The sequence below is a fragment of the Tachypleus tridentatus genome, chromosome 10 (assembly GCF_004210375.1).
Source record: "Tachypleus tridentatus isolate NWPU-2018 chromosome 10, ASM421037v1, whole genome shotgun sequence".
NCBI classification, from domain to species: domain Eukaryota; kingdom Metazoa; phylum Arthropoda; class Merostomata; order Xiphosura; family Limulidae; genus Tachypleus; species Tachypleus tridentatus.
This window is the reverse complement of record NC_134834.1, coordinates 193,899,159-193,916,096: the sequence shown is the minus strand read 5'-3', so window position 1 is coordinate 193,916,096 and position 16,938 is coordinate 193,899,159. Positions and strand designations below refer to the sequence as shown.

The 16,938-nt window shown below is 33.8% G+C and overlaps 1 protein-coding gene across 1 annotated transcript in view; it reads right to left on the bottom strand.

Annotated features, from left to right (window-relative positions):
- Nucleotides 1–2,205: 2,205 nt before the first annotated feature.
- LOC143227880 (uncharacterized) overlaps nucleotides 2,206–16,938 on the bottom strand; it is a 31,905-nt gene continuing 17,172 nt past the window's right edge. The window contains exons 7-10 of the mRNA XM_076459232.1: nucleotides 9,659–9,760; nucleotides 7,779–8,060; nucleotides 5,757–5,882; nucleotides 2,206–2,817 (exon numbers count right to left, since the gene is read on the bottom strand). Of these exons, the coding sequence (XP_076315347.1) occupies nucleotides 2,608–2,817; nucleotides 5,757–5,882; nucleotides 7,779–8,060; nucleotides 9,659–9,760 (720 nt within the window). The 3' untranslated portion in view covers nucleotides 2,206–2,607. The remainder of the gene's footprint in view (nucleotides 2,818–5,756; nucleotides 5,883–7,778; nucleotides 8,061–9,658; nucleotides 9,761–16,938) is intronic.

Here is a 16,938-nt window from a genome sequence, read left to right as displayed (position 1 = left end):
GCAAGACCAAAAGACAGACTGGTAATTTTTGCAACTGATCTTTGTGTACAAATCTAAGAAACCTCAGAAATTATGCTGTGGGAATAAGGAAGTAAGCATCAGTAACATCAAACTTGGTTATCCAAAGTCCTAGTGCAAACTGCTATAATAGGGTAAGAAAAGATTCCAAAGTAAAACAAGGTGGCTCTAGAAATTGGTTAAGATAGATTGATGATTAGACTCCACTCTCCTGTCCTTTGCATATCACGGATAAATGGGAACAAAATTGCAGAAGAATGGAATTGAAATTCTCTACTGACTTTTTTGACTAATAACTCTCTTACAGACTGGAAACAGTGCTCCTCTTGTTGTTTGTGGATATGTTGGAGACAAAAAAGTAACAAATTGAGCAGACAATGGTGGAGGTTAAAGATCTACAAATGTCCAGGTAGTGATGTAATCATGCACCCATTGCTCCTCCCCACCCCCTGAATAGACACAGACAACAATGGGGTCAGTATGTCCAAGCTGAATATCTTCGAGAATATGGATGGACACTATTATGAGAACCAAAGGAAGGTGTTGCAAAACATTGCAGGTGGATATTCCCAAGTTACAGTCCAAAAGATAAGAAACAAAGGGCTGTAGAGATGAACATAAATGGGCAGAATCATTTCTCGATATTAACATCTTTGGGACTCCAGCAAATAACACAGAATGGAAAAAAGGAGCTTCCCATAACTCTCTGAGGGCAGAGGACAGTAAATAAATCCTTCTAACAATGTGTTTTTATTCAATAAATCCCAAAAATAAACCAGCCACGAGACCAAAAAATAGAACAGAAGTAAACAATATCATTAAGGTAAAAGTCAGCAAAACCTCCAACTCATTCTCATACCAGAGGGAAATGTTGATAAGCTTTCAACAAAAAGTTGGATTGAAGATAAATTTCTCAGAACAGTTGTAAGATGAATACAAAAAACTGTGAAATGTTGAAAGTGATCACAAGTTCCAATCTAGACTCCCATCAGGTGAAAAGGGGTCCATTCATTGAGAATTTAAGTTTGCCTCTTCTTGGTAGTGATGAGCCAAAGTATGCTGATCCAATAAACATGGAGGTCAAGGCACAGCTGTCCTGAACAGCAAATATCCCAGCAAGAACAGCAATATCAGTGGAAGGTGGAAAAAAATCATATAGTCACTTGTTACTCTTTGTGCAAACAAGGAAGAAATAGCCACATGAAAAAGGAGAGATCCCAAAACTACACAAACACTATTAACCAATGGAATAATAAAGTGCTGCAGGTGGCTGCTCAAAATGATCTTCTGTGAAGAATGACCTAGTAAAAGGAGTAGCCAGAAAAATCAAGCCTGAATTCCTGCCAAAAGCCACCTCAGACATACGTCTCCATCTCACTATGGATATCACAGACAGCCTCAACTGAGAGTGATTCCTTTCCTGGTTGTTGGCAAACATCCAATACCAGAGGTCTTGTTGACCTCCATAGTAGAAACATTACCTCAGGAATTCACACTCATCGATAAATTTTTCTAATATATTAAGTAATTCACAAATATAAATGAAAAAATAACAGTAGAAATGCCAGCTGTGTCCAAATTCACAACATAAATAGTAAATAAGCACAACTCTCCTGTTGACAGAAACCTGTGTCAAATGATTTGTCAAAATAAAATGGTAACATTATCAGGAGGAGGTGTTTATATAGTATCAAGATAGAGGGTGCATTGAAGCTAGCAAGAAATCTGCAAATTAGAATTTCCTTAAGCCATTTGAGTAGGGTATAAAAGACTGGAGCAGGCATTCTCAATGTTTGGATGAGCAAATAGTGGAAATCCTGAAGATCAAGAAATAACTAGTGTCAATAGATGGTAAGTATGTTTGGAACTTTTTACTGCAGTGACTTGCTGCATTTTCTCCCATTTTACTTTTTTTTTTAACAAAAATTATTACTGTAAGTAGTTCTGTTACTTTTACTGCTGCTTTAAGTTCATGAGCTACAAAGACATACCAGCCAATAGTTTAAAAATGCATTCCACACAAGACAAAAAGTTGTTAGAATTTGTCAATACAAGGTAAAGTGAATTTTTTTTAATTTGATTTATATAAAAAATATGAACCTCTTATTTTTAGATATTGTTCTTTTATACATGCACAATTGAAAATGTTCTTAATAAAAAATATATACATAAACACACACAATAGTATTTCATATTTATGAAAATTTTATTATCTAGTAAGTCATATAAGCACAGAAACATTCATCTTTTTACATCACGTATGTACTTCATGTTCATGAATATATACACAAGTTATATTGTAATATGAACCAAAATGTTATCCTTAAGAATCTTTATACAGTATTAGCTTTTGAAAACATAATTTAAATTGTAGTAAAAATATACATATTTTTAAGTTACTGCTTACCATATAAATTAAAGTACTAGTACACACATTCTATCAATCCTTTTAACATGCCAGATATTAAACAATTTTTTGAGCACTAAAAATAAATTTCACATTTACACAATACAAAATTTGTATCATTAAAAAAAAGGGAGGGATGGTATATGACTAGACAGAAAACAATGAGAATAGGGCAAAATTAGCTAAAACTGTGAAACAGAGGACAGCCAAACCTCCATAGTTTTCTGAGTATCCTGAATGGAATGTTGAAGTTGAATGATCATAGCATCTTTTTCTGAACAGATTTTACTATGCAAATGAGCAGACTTGGACATTTCTTCTTGCAGCAACTTTAAGCTGTGCTGTAAGTTCTCCACCTGTTGGAGTCGACCTGTTGACTGTTGCTCTAAAATCTGAAAGAGTGAGAGCAGAAAAAAAGATTTTATATATAGCAAGGATACATTCAGATGAAATATACATATTAAAACTGTATTATTTCATACCTCCAAATTACTGATGTGAATAAATGTGAATGACATCTGAAGAGCCAGGATTAGACCCGTTTTGGGCACAAAAAATATTTACTTTTGACCTCACCAAAAAACGTTGTAGTTTGCCAATTATATTTCATTTTATTGACAACTGGCTCCACAACCTAAATGTATTTGTTATTAGCTGGATATTCTGACATTTCTCCAATTGAAAGTGTAGTATGTTGGAAAAATGGAAAGAACAGATTTACTCCAAAAAGTTATCTTATGTCTGCTATGAAGTGTACTGTCTGCCTGAGCATTTTTTTGTCTACTATTTAAAAAAGTTGTGGATTTGCAACAGTACTGCTGGTACCAGTCTACCAGTACCAACCTGGTACCAATACTCAAGCATATCTAATCATGTGACTTGAGCAGTCAGAAAGTAATTATTCTTCCCAGTGTGTCCTTGTGGGAAAGATTCTTTTCACATAAAACCAATATGTCAATTATCTGTGAGCCCACTTGGTATGACAACTATAAAAAAGGAATCAGTTGAATTCTAATCTTCCTACTGATATACATTTAATGGGAGTCAGTGTCAGAAATATCTATCAGCAAATTGTAAATTAGAGCATGTCAGAGGTAGTTGTACAAAGTGGTTTATGAATTTTCATTGATTGCTCTTTAGCCCCATAATAATGAAGAATATAAAAAGATTGCTTCAGAATATTGATGACAAACTCATAGGAATATTTTACATTACATTTTTTTCAGTTTATTGGGGGGTTGGACACAAAACCCCATAAGAGATGGCTCAAAAATAAATATAAAAATTCTCACACTACTGGAATTTGAGACTGTTTTTAAATATTTCCTTATAGAATTTATAACTTAAAACTTATATTAAAATCTGACTTATAATATATGGTTTTAAGATATAAGTTTGTTCATATACCATGGTAATTAAGTAGTTTAAATTTTGCACCAAACTCACTAAAACATCATAATATATACAGTTTAATCTCCCATATGTTAATCATGGGTTAATCAGAAATGCACACTCCTACTGCAATGCAATCAGTTACATAGGCCCATTCACATTCTCTTCCAGAGGAAAGGAGTCACCAACTTCCTATATTTCATGCTACTGCAGATTTTCACAAGGAGATAAACTTACTGATTGAAGTATGAACTCAAAACCACCACATCAAACATTTATAATTCTGTGAAAAGCAAAGCTGAAAGACTAGAGGAGGCATTCAGTCAAGACTTCAAAATTGGAACATGTGATAAAACATAATTCTCAACATACGAAATAAACCAGCAACCAGTACTGAGTGCTGAGTACCAACCATACTAATACTGATTGGAACTTCCAACATTCACTTTTGAAATAATGGGAGAACAGATATGATTAATGTTGATATGTTTTAATTCACAAACAGGATATTCTACACTAAATTGTTAGGAAGCAATCATACACATTTCAAAATGTGATGAAACTTAATGAATATAAATGTAGATTTATTGTATATTATTGCTAAGTGGCCGTTGGTGCGACTAAAATGTTCAACAATTACTTTCTGTGGTGGGCAGTACAAATTTCTCAGATATTTGACTCTGAATGAAACCAGGAAGAGTACAACATAATTAACATGTTTAAAGTCCATGAGATAATTTAAACTTATAGATTAACTTAAAACTTTCTTTGTACAGGTAAGAAGGAAGAATAACAATTCTATAACAACCCCAAGGTTATACAGGTCAACTGTGTGTTAAAAGTTCAAGACTATAGGTTATACAATTAATTATATTTATCATACATTACTATTATGCTTATATTTCTTAAAGTAACGCTTTATTCATTTCCTTTTGGTTTTATGAGAAAGAAAAGAAAAATAAATATTTTACACACATTACGTCTAACACATGCATTGTTTTGCTCAATAGAGCTCAGACTGACTAGGTCAATGGTGGTTAGAATGCTATGTATATATAAAGCATTTGTTTAAAAAATAATTGTTAAATTACAAACATCTAATACATGGTAATCACACTATTAGATCACACAGTCTTGTTTCTTTTATTACAATAATCTTGTTTTAGCACAGTTTAAATTTTCTGGCTATGCGAAAGCAGATTTCATAAATAGACGTCAACATACATGATATTGATGTCTATCACAATATTCTATGCTAAATGAAAACAAAAAACAACAGAACTTCCCCTTTCACTCTTTTGTTCAACTCTGTAGGAGATTAGTCTTGCCACTTTCCCATGAAACCATAAATTATTGCTTAAAACACCATACTTGTAATAAACCAAGATCAACAGTTTATATAACCTCTTCTATCCACTGTTATTTAAACATTGTCTGAACTATTTTCAAAACTGTTCTTCATTTGTCACTGTACAGAAAACATGCTGTGATATCATATAAAAGGATAGTAACATCAAAACTTCACAGAATAAAAATCAGTATGTTATTTGCAGGCAAAACTCCTTGGCACTTCTCAGAAAAAAAAATGTTGGAACATTTTTTCCTTTCCCTTTATGAATTACACTGTTACAAAATATCACGATATCAATCCTAGACTATTTTTTAAGTTATAAATTGTCAAAATACTGAGGTCAGAAATTATATTTTTTTACATTTTGAAATATGACAAACAGAAGTGTACTCAAACTTTGAATAATACTAATGGGTTGTGGTAGGATTAAATAACTGAGTTTGAAAAACTATTTAATGCCTGATTTCTCAATAAACAAAAACTGAAATGAAATCACATTGAAGACTGAGATTCCAAGACCTTCACTTGGTTTTACATCATAATATTAAAATGTGACTAAAATAATACCTCTGTCAATATGTTACTCACTTTAATATTGTCGTCTTTCATCTGAAGTTCAGTTCTTAGTCTCTGCACTTCTTCTAATAAATCTTCCTTTGAAAAACTGGCTGAACCACTAGCAGCATCTGCATCCTTTGAACTGCTGAAGAGAACCTACATGGTTGGAAAAGATGGGTGTCAAAGTAAGAAATAAATGTTTCAAAAAAACCTTCTATAAAGAGTGACAGATTGATTTTTTTGTTGCATTTCAAAATTGTTAGTGCATACTGGTGGAATTTACACATTTTGATAAAAAAGTTAAGAAAAAGCTACCTTCACACTCCAGATAAATATATTTTCATTTAAACTAATAATTTGGTTAAAATTTATAAAATATAATTTGGTTAAAAAGGTTTGTGTAAAAGCTGTTGTTTTTAAATTTTTTTTATCAAGATTCATATTTAATCACAATATTACGAATATGAATTCTTTATTTTCTTTTACCTAACTCTGCAATTTTCAACCAGAACACCTAATTCGTAGTGAATCTTACTGATTCATAGTTTCATTATTATTTATGTAGATCTATATTAACCAAATTATGGTCTAATTGTTATCAGATGCTGGTTGGCTAGAACTAGAAAAGCAGTTCATAAGCTTTACAGCATTTTTCAACAATTTCATAGATGGTAAATTTATTCCTTCTTTATTTACTAGGCCTAATCTAGCTTATATTTCATGTCTGTAACCAGATTTGGTTGGGAAAGAGTTTAATCATACCAAAGTATTTGCCAATTGTTAAGAAGTAACCACATTAATGGTAAAAGTGTTTCAAACATCAGTATTCAGTATAAAGTACACTTCACCAAGCAGGTCCTGTAACTCTGATTGAAATGAAAACATTCACACATTCTTCTAGAGTTAATGACATACCACCCCATTTATAACAAAAGACAGGACAATCAATAAAACAAAAATACAAGTCAGAAAATACATGGTGGTGCATGAATTTTAATATCATCTTGTACCTTTTCATCTAATCAACAATGTTTACAAGAATGCACACATCATCTTATAAACATTTATACTACACACACAAAGAAGTGTTAAATATCCTAATAATAAAAGTTAATTCCATTTTGGAAGGTCTTAATAAAAGATAGTTGTGAAAACTATTATCTTGTGATCCCCAGCTTTTGAATTATACTATATAACTTTACAAAAAAGTGAATAAATTATTTATATCCTAAAGATTTACTTTCCTACAGGAATCAGATATTAATACCTTCATCCTTAGTATTTTTTACTATGCATGACAAAGTTTTAGTGTCTTACATTCAAAATTTTATTAAACTATGTTTTGTTTAATGTTATACCAATTAGTATAGCATAAAACCTTAACTAACAATCCATATTTTAAAAGTATATGAGTTAAGTCCTACTTCAACACAAAAATAAAAAACAAAATAATCCTGAATTTCCTTTGTATGGCACGTGACATTTTCTTTAAATATCTTATCTTCTCTATTTCTAACACCATCCCCTTAAAAAAGAAATTAAATGTAAATTACCAACATGGGAATTATTATTGCTCAGACAAACCACAAATTTTATAGTATTCAATTCCGTTTGGTTACAGAACTACCTGTCACATCTTCACTTTCAGTATATGGTAATGGTTCTCTCTTGTATTTAATTATATTTTAAATATAACCAATAGAATGTCAAGGTTTCGCTTATCAAATGATGGATTGCATAATGTTGTGTTCTGAACAAATAAGAGTCAATTGTACCCCGTGTCTAAGCAATATTAAAGTGAGAAACTTACAATAAGATTGGATAAATTTGTAATGGCTCTTGTTGCATAATTAGAAAGCCAGAATAATTGTGAGAGGTATGGAAAATTGTCCACTTTCTGTATATTACTGGTCTATTTTCTTTAGTGCATTACTTAATTAAATAAAAATTATTAAACACATTAATATCATCAACAAAATAGTAACCTTAAATATTCTCGACAATTGACCAACCATGTGTTGAAAGAATTAAATGCATACAGCCCACACTAACCTCCTTCAGAGTTGTTTTGAGTTCTTCCTTTGCTTCTACAATAGCATTTTTGTCCCCTTTAGAAGCTGCAACAGTAGCCTTGTATAGAGTTCTACTGAAAGCACCATCAATAGAATCTATTGCTTCATGTCTATCTCCTACTATTTTGTTGAGTTGCTGTATCTCTTTATCTTTTTTATTAACAGTTTGAATCAAACCTTGAATTGTCTTGTCTCTCTTCTGGGTTTTTACTTCTAAAACTTTAATTTTTTCTTCTTCTTTTGAGAGCCTTTGTTTTGTAACCTACAATAAAGTATTAAATCTTGCAACATTTTATTTTTAAATTTAGCTCTTTTTTTTAATATAGGAAAATAACATTAAGTTTTTAAAAAATTTTGTAATCTTTCTCCTCAAATCCCCTAACAAAAAATGTTAACTCACTTGTTCAGATTTAATTGTTTTTTTTATTGTGTACTTTAACAATTATTTTTGATAAAGACTGCTAAGTACTAGTACAAACAGTACTCATCCCACAAACATTGTAACTAGAGAATAGAATGTTCAATATTCTCATCTGCACTGAGGTACAAAATAAAGCTGTAAATATGCAGTCTTCGTACATGTGTTGCTTTTAAATAGCTCAGAGTATGGAAACAGGAAATTTAAAATGTTGATGGTATCGCAAATCGTAAATATTAACACACTATTTCTTGTTTTATAACTTCCTAGGTTTTAAAGCTAAGAAACTCATAAATGAATAGATTAAAGGATAAAGTTAATAACTTTCTCATAATCTGTTTGATAACTTGATTTCCTTACATGAATTGCAAATGTCTAGACTTTCCATTTGTTGTGTCAGAACGTTTTTTTAGATTCTATATCATCAAATAATCCAAATATACAATGCTTTCTTTGTTTGCTTACCAAGTAATGGCAATTAATTTAATTTGCTAGTTCCTATATTTGTGTGCTTGTTTATATTGTTGAAGTAATTATTTTCATGATTTTGTTTAGCTTTACAAAATCCCTGCCAAAAATGTTAAGCTAAAAGGTTCTTACAGAGTTAAAGATCCCTGTTAATCTTTTTTGAAACAGTTGTTCATAATTTCTAATATATTACAAAAATAGCTTTTATAAACAAGATAAAGTGAGATAAATGCTATCTAATTACATTAGTTTTATCAATATAAAAATACTATTGCAAAATTTATTTCACAGAGTGCATTAAAACAATGTAATTATACTTGTAATGACATTTGGTAATTAAGTACTTGTAAAACCTGGCTTTCAAGTTAAGAAATACAGAATGCATAATAGTACAGTATCTATCACATACTAACTTATATTTTATTACATATTGTAAACTTACCAAAACAAATTTATTCATGTTCTAAAAACATTTGATGGTTATCATACTTTATGTTTAATGTATCTGTGTTTTTTTTAAAAACATAAAATTTCAGTGTTATTAATTTTCATAAATGTAAACACAGAAGTAGCCAAAATAATGCCACTAGGCTGAAAAATGTTACCGATTAAAATAAAATGCAACTGTAATTATGTGATTACAATCATGTACGGTTAACAATCCAATATTTGTAACTTGCTTGACTAAAATATCCACACACTTACAAGCAACAAAATTTAGTCATTAGTGAATAAGGAAACAAATAACTAGATATTGTAAAATACCAGAATTCTCTGGCTAAACACAGAAAATCTTAACTAAAATGCTGTTTACATCAGTCATTTACATACCATTAAATATTTCTTAAAGTCTAAGGTGGTACAGCATAATCTGTTGTGTGAGTTCATTAAACAGTTATGCGTAGCTCCACCAATGTAATACTGTATGATTTTCCTCATTTTAATATATATATATAAAAATAAAGAATGCATACCTCTATTTCTTCCTCTTTTTTACATATTACATCTTTCAAATCTTTCACTAATTTATTCAATTTGTTCTGCTCACTATTTGGCACATTTGTATCATGAGAAGCCTGGAAGAAATTTAAGAATGGCTCAAAATCACCAATAAATTATTACTACTGAGAAGTTCCTATAAAAAGCATTTTATGGACCAATAAGCTGATTTATTACATTAAAAAAATATTTATTTAAAGTTGTTAAAAAAGTTACTACATGGCTAGAAAGAATACAATATATCATTACCCTACAATTAATACCATATGCAAATGCTGCACACAAAAACACAAATATATCATTACAGCATATTTCTAAGTTGTGTTCAAGATTCCAAGTTTTTACACTTATGTTTGGTCTTACTTTGTATTAGGTTTCTCTAGTGATATAAAGATCATCTAAATGAAACAGTGACATCAACTTTTCTAACAATGGTATCCCAACTTTAAATTGAACAGAATCTGATATTTCTTGTACTTAAAATAATTCTATAACAAAACCCCCAGTGTTGATCAACACTGAATCTTGCATGTGATACTAATAAAATACTATTACAACAGAACTCCACTATATTAAAATATATTACACACAACATCACACCATGAAATGTTGCTTTTTATTTCATTCAGCTAATATAAATTAATCATGTTATAAAACAGATCACAAAAAAGCAGGTTATCACAACTAGAAAGCACAAATTCTTCAGTTGGATGTCAGCATTGGCCAGTAAAATTTTGAATGTGTTAGAGAAGTTAGCTCTGCACTTAAACATGTTAGTTACAATCATTATTACAACACAACAGTTGAGGCAACAACACACATACATATATATATTCAAGGTTGACAATGTTGATACAACTGCTATATTATATTTAACTTAATGTTCTGGCAAATAAATAAGCTGATGAACTGGATCATCAGCGATAGGATATTAAACAGTCCACCAAGATGAAATATCTTATTTGCCACTATCTTAAGGTTTTTCCTTCATCTTTATACAGGTATTTAAAGGATGTTCCAGATGTTTTTCAAGTTTGGTAATTAAAATGATCTAAAAATCAACTTCTTGGAAAAGCCATGACATTAAAGATATAATTACAGGTTGAAATTAGTCCACTTACTGAATGGTTTTTTTTATAAAATTAACTTTGAAAAAGTTATTTTCTCAGTATGAAATTCAATTACTGCACAAAACTATGTGGTTAAGGTGTCCAATTGTTTGTATATAGTTACTCACTATCATGTATGAGTGGTTAATTTTTTTCAATTTGGGTTTTACAATCTAATAGTTTTAAACATTTTTTTTAAAATTCAGACATGCAAATTTGTGGTAATTTTAAGATGACAAAATAAAACCAATCATAAAGACTTACATTTACAAGATTAACCACTTCGATTATGTTTATGATTTACTCTTAAATGATATATCAAAAGTAATACAATTTTTTGTAAGAGATATGAATTAAAAAATGCGATTAGAAAATGCAATGAAGTTTAGTTCACATAAAATAGCATAGATGGCAGCAAGCTTGAATTTTTTAGTTTGTCGTCAGTTGCATTAATCAGGTCCAATCTTTTCACTTCTAAAGCATTCTGCATTTCTACCTATTATCATTATAGGGATAAATAACTTATTTTCAGCATACCCCTGCAGAAGAAAGGTCCACCTTTCAAAATCTATCATAATTTTGTATGCGTTCATTATTATATGTTTAGGTATATATATAAATAGATACACGTATATGTACACATACACAAGTCATAGTTTTTCAGTATACACACACACATATGCAACAAAAAATAACTTGGATTCAGATTTTCCTAAATATTTCTCATATATCACTTTATAAACTGTTATAAAGTTCGTTTATTTAAAATTTGTGTAAACTATATAAGGATTTTAGAAATTTCTATAATTGTTCATTGATAGTATACCTATAGAGTAAAATCTATTAAACTTTGTAGTATATAAGGTCTAAAATATGCTAATTTAATTGCTAAGACCCTTCATGAAATTTTTCAGTCATGACTCGTCAAATTTCTGTTTGCGAAAAATGATCCAGAATATGACAATTTTTTTGTCATGTTCTATATTTCCTTTTTTCATTATTCATTTTTATACACCTAGTTCCTCCTGTTTCTTTGCTGAGACTAATTTGTCAGCTGTACTTGTGCTATTGTACTACACTTTTCCTATTTTATGACCATTGGTTATCCCTTTACCTTATGGCTACTTACCTACCCTATGATTATTTGTGTTCTAAATGTGGCTGTTTTGGTAAAAGTTATTCTAACCACTCTTTCTTTTCAAGTATTTTGCCATCATATTGTGACTTTGCATCAACAAAATATAAGAACTGCTACTTAATGCTTTATTTTTACAGACAACTCATTGATAACTTATTTCTTTTTGCTGTACAGCTTGTGAAGATCACTCACATAGCATTCAATGTTGGTTAGGGAAGTAGACAATGCTTGGTGCTGGCTAATGAAATAATAACCCAGGCAACACAGTGGGTACTTACCCCCAGCTGTGTACACTTTTCATCATCATAACTTGTACTTTGCACACCTGTTGCAAACATGACTAAAACAAAAGGAAATTTCTCCAGTCAAACATGAAATAATCATGGGTATAATGTTTAAAAACTATACAATAAAACCAAAGATAGATGAGCCACAAAACCGTTATGAGAGTGTTAAAGAAGAAAGCAATCTGTCAGATGTAGTAGATGGACTTTCATTTATAAATAAACCAGATAACCCACAAATATCAGACCTCATTTGAGAATCAGTGTGTGCTTTAATGCATATAAATATATCAACAAAGTTTTCTGTATTACTAAAATGTACTATATATCTTATTACTTTTCAGTTTGAATGATACCCAAGAACTACCATATATGAGAGAAAGATGACCATGTGCTGGCATCAATGATCCTCGCCTAGAGACACTCGAAAGAAAACACATTGTTGAAATTGCATATTTCGTCACCGAAGTGAGGAGGTTATCATGTCATTCATTCAACTGCCCAAAACACAGCACTCTTTTATTTCACCGTGAGCTTTATTAAAACCTGAAAAGTATTTTATTATTCAAATGTGTATGTAGTGAAAATGTGAGAATTCAAACAGACAATGCACCAGAAAAAGGATGTCATGATGTAAATCTTTCTATTGTTTGGAGTTTCACTGCCACAGGTGCTGAACATTCACAATTGGAAGAAATGTTCTCTATCGTGAATGTGCTCAGCTTCAACCTTACTGAAGCTAGACGGTTAAAGCCCAATAAAGGGTTTTATTTGAAAAAGCGTGTTGTCGTGTTGTTCACTCCAAGTGTGCTGCCATTTGGCACGGAGCCGAGCCTTGAATACAGGACCATAGTCCATGTATGGAATAGGCACAGTGGTGATAGTGCCAGAGCAGATAGATTTAGCTGCCGTGTCTGCAAGCTCATTTCCACGAATACCAATATGGCCTGGTATCCAGACAAACTGGATAGAAGTAGATGTTATTGAGAAATGGGCCAGTCGATTTTGAATATCAGCAAGAACAGGGTGCGAGCCAACGTGAAGTGATTCCAAGGACAGCAGAGAACTAAGCCAGTCAGTATAAATAGAGCAGTCGGAGTACTACTCAGCTTCAATATGATCCAGGGCAAGAGATATGACATACAGTTCAGCAGTGAACACAGATGCCGTAGAGGGGATTCTGCACGCAACCACAGAACTGCAACAAACCATGACAGAGCCCACAGAATTACCTGATTTGGAACCATCCGTATAAATTGGAATGGAATGATTGTTCGAAAGATGTTCAGTAAATAAAAGACAGTACTTCCAATCGGGAGTATCTGCCTTTTTCAGATGACTTAAAGAAAGGTCACATTTGGGGGCTGTAATAAGCCATGGGGGGATGGGCTGACCAGTAGATTCTGCAATGTTATCCAAGGACAGACCCAATTCATCCAATTGCGCCTGGATGCGAAAGCCAAAAGGAGCAATGGCAGATCATCTGTTCTGAAAAAGTAAGGCCCACTGAGGAAGGAAAACACATCCCCAGGTGGGATGCTTTGGTAAGGAATGAAGTTTCGAAGAATATAGTAAAGACAGTTGCAAACAGCAAAGGTACAGAGAAGGTTCATGAGATTCTACGTATAAGCTCTGAACTGGGGAGGTGCAGAAAGCCCCAGTGCAAAGTCAAAGTCCTTGATGGTGAATGGGGTCCAGCATCTTTTAGGCCAAGGGTCTGGCAGAGCCATAGACTACTGATCTATAGTCGAGTGTGAACAAATAAGAGCACGATATATCTTTAACATAGAACATCAATTCACTCCCCAACTGGTGATAGAGAAGACATGGAGGATGTTCAGTGCTCTTGTGCATTTGACCCATAGCTGCTTTAAGTGTGGTATAAAGGTCAGCTTATGGTCAAAGATAAGCCCCAAGAACTTGGTCTCAGGGACCACTGGCAGCGAAACTTCACCGATACGGAGTTCAGGATCAAGGGAAATACCTCGTTGGCAGCAAACGAGTATGAGGGACCCCAAGTTCCTGTTCAAAAGAATGGGAAAGTGTCGAACCCACACAAACTTGGAATCTCCTGTCCATTAAAAATTTTTTAATAAACATGGGTAAATGGCCACATAACCCATATATATAGAGGTCTCGCAAAATGCCATACCTCCATATTGTGTCATAAGCCTTCTCAATGTCAAAGAATATTGATACAAGTTGCTGGCGTTTGAGAAAGGCTTCTCTGATTGATGTTTCAAGTCGAATTAGGTGGTCCAAGTGGAGTGCTGTCGTCGGAACCCACACTGGGTGGGCACGAGGAGGTTGTTTGATTCAAGGAACCAAACAAGACGAGCATTAACCATCCTCTCTAAGGTCTTACAGGGACAGCTCGTCAAAGCAATTGGACAGTAGTTTGAAGGAATCTTGGGATCTTTCCCAGGCTTAGAGAAAGGTAAGATAATAGCCTGGTGCCAGGCATCAGGAAAAACATTCTCTTGCTAGATCCGGGTAAAAACAATTCGAAGAATATCAAGAGAAGCAGAAGAGAGATAGCACAGCATGTCATAGTGTACATCATCAGGTCCAACAGATTTACTGCCAGACCGATGAAGGGACATTTTCAGTTCCACCAATATAAAGGGCAAATATAGTCAAAGAGACAGTCAGTTCGAAAAGAAAGAGGTGAACACTCTGCCCCAGTCTTGATGGCCAAGAAGGTGCAGGAACAAGCAGAAGTGCTAGATACCTAGGAAAAGCTTTCACCTAGAGTATAGGTGATGCTCCGGACATCAGCTACCTCTTGGCCATCAGAGAGTAAGATTGAGAGGGGGACAGAATTGTAGTGCCCCTGACCTTTCAAATCCTGTCCCATTTGACCTTGAAACTGGTGGTAGAAGATATGCTAGTTGTGAACTTAATCCAAGATTCCTTCTGGCTTTGACGTCTTACCCACCTAGCATGTGCATGGGCCAGTTGGAAAGCGATGCAGTTCGAAAGTGTGGAATATCTACGGAAAGTATGCCAGGCCCGTTTTTGAATCTTCCGTGCCAAGAGGCAAGCAGGATTCCACCACAGACAAGGATATCATGAAAAACGTGTCTAGGTTTTAGGAATACACTGAGCAGCTGCTTGTATAATACAGTCAGTTACCGCTGCCACACAGTCGTCTATTGATGGCTGATTTACGATGGCAAGATCACGTTCTGCGAGAGCAGTGAAAGTAGACCAGTATTGAAAAGAGAAAGATTGTGATCAGAAAGCATACGCTCTACAGAGCAACCCCTCCTATCAATAACAGCACTTCCCCAGAGGAGATGATGTCCATTAAAGTCCCCCAGGATTAGAAAGAGAGACTGCAACTGTTCAATGAGAGCATCAAGGTCTGATTGATCATTTGTCTCTCCAGGGAACAGGTAGGAAGAACAAACAGTGATGGTATGACACAAGGAAACACGGATGGCTACAGCCTCCAAGGTTGTGTTGACTGACAAAGACAGGGTGGGCACATGCTGATCAACCATTACACAGCCTGTCATTTCTGTAGAGAGTAAACTGCCAAATGGTGACTGTATCAGCAGGTATAAGAAATGTTTCTTGTAAGGAAAGACATACAGGATGGTAGGAAGCAATCAGTGTTTTAATATCATCCAGATTAGAATGTAAACCTCGACAGTTCCATTGTATCAAGGTGGCCATTTTTTAATGACGGGTAGGCGAAGTGGCTGGAGAACCCTTCTGTTTAAGACCAAGTCTTTTTTCCTTACTGTCCTTATTCGGAGGAGGTCTATTAACCTCCATGGATCCTGCCCTGGGTCGATTGGGCAGGTCTTTGTTGTTGGAAGGGGATTCCAGTGACTGAGGACGCGAACGAATGATTGTTTTGCATTATGGGGTGGGAAAAAAAGATGTATCAGAAAAAATGCCTGTATTTGGAACCAAAGGATGTGGATCTTGGCATTTGTTTGAATGTATGGAAGAAACAGAGATTTGTGTAGAAGTTGATTTATCAACTTTTTTAACCATGGAGGTCATAAGGCTTTTCATTTGTTTAGAAAACAATTCTCTTGGAGGCACAGAGAGATCTGTCTGCACTCCCACTGTAGTTGTGGAACAAAGTGCAGCAGCATATGTCCGAGATGGAGTGGCAGACAGCAATTTCCGAGCCTCAGGATAACTAATGTTATGAGTCATTTTCAAACGCTGCACCTCTTTTTCCTCCAACCATTTTGGGCAAGAACAAAAGTAGGAAGGGTGGGAACCATTGCAGTTGACACAATGTGAGTCCGTGTCACACTCACAGACAACGTGGTCCTTGCCACCACAATGAGCACATGTCAGGGAACCACGACATGACGTCTTTGAGTGGCCGACCCTCTGACACTGGAAACATCGAAGAGGGTTGGGAATGTACGGTCGTACCCTGCAAATTAGATAACCTGCCTTGATGGTGGCAGGTGCATGTGGTAATGTAAATGTCAAAACGAGGATATCTGTCGGCAGTGTAACTCCATCTTTGCGAGTGGAAATGCGCCTCACTGCAGAAACTCCTTGAGGGTAGAGACCAGCGAGAATCTCTGACTCGGGGGACATTCATCAAATCCCTCTCAATAAATCCTAGTGATGAATTCAAGGTAGCATGAGGGGTAACCTCAATAGGTACATCCCCAATTGCCTTTGAATTCAAGAGGAGTTCACTGTGTTGGGATGTGGATGTTTCAACCAATATGTCTCCAGATCGA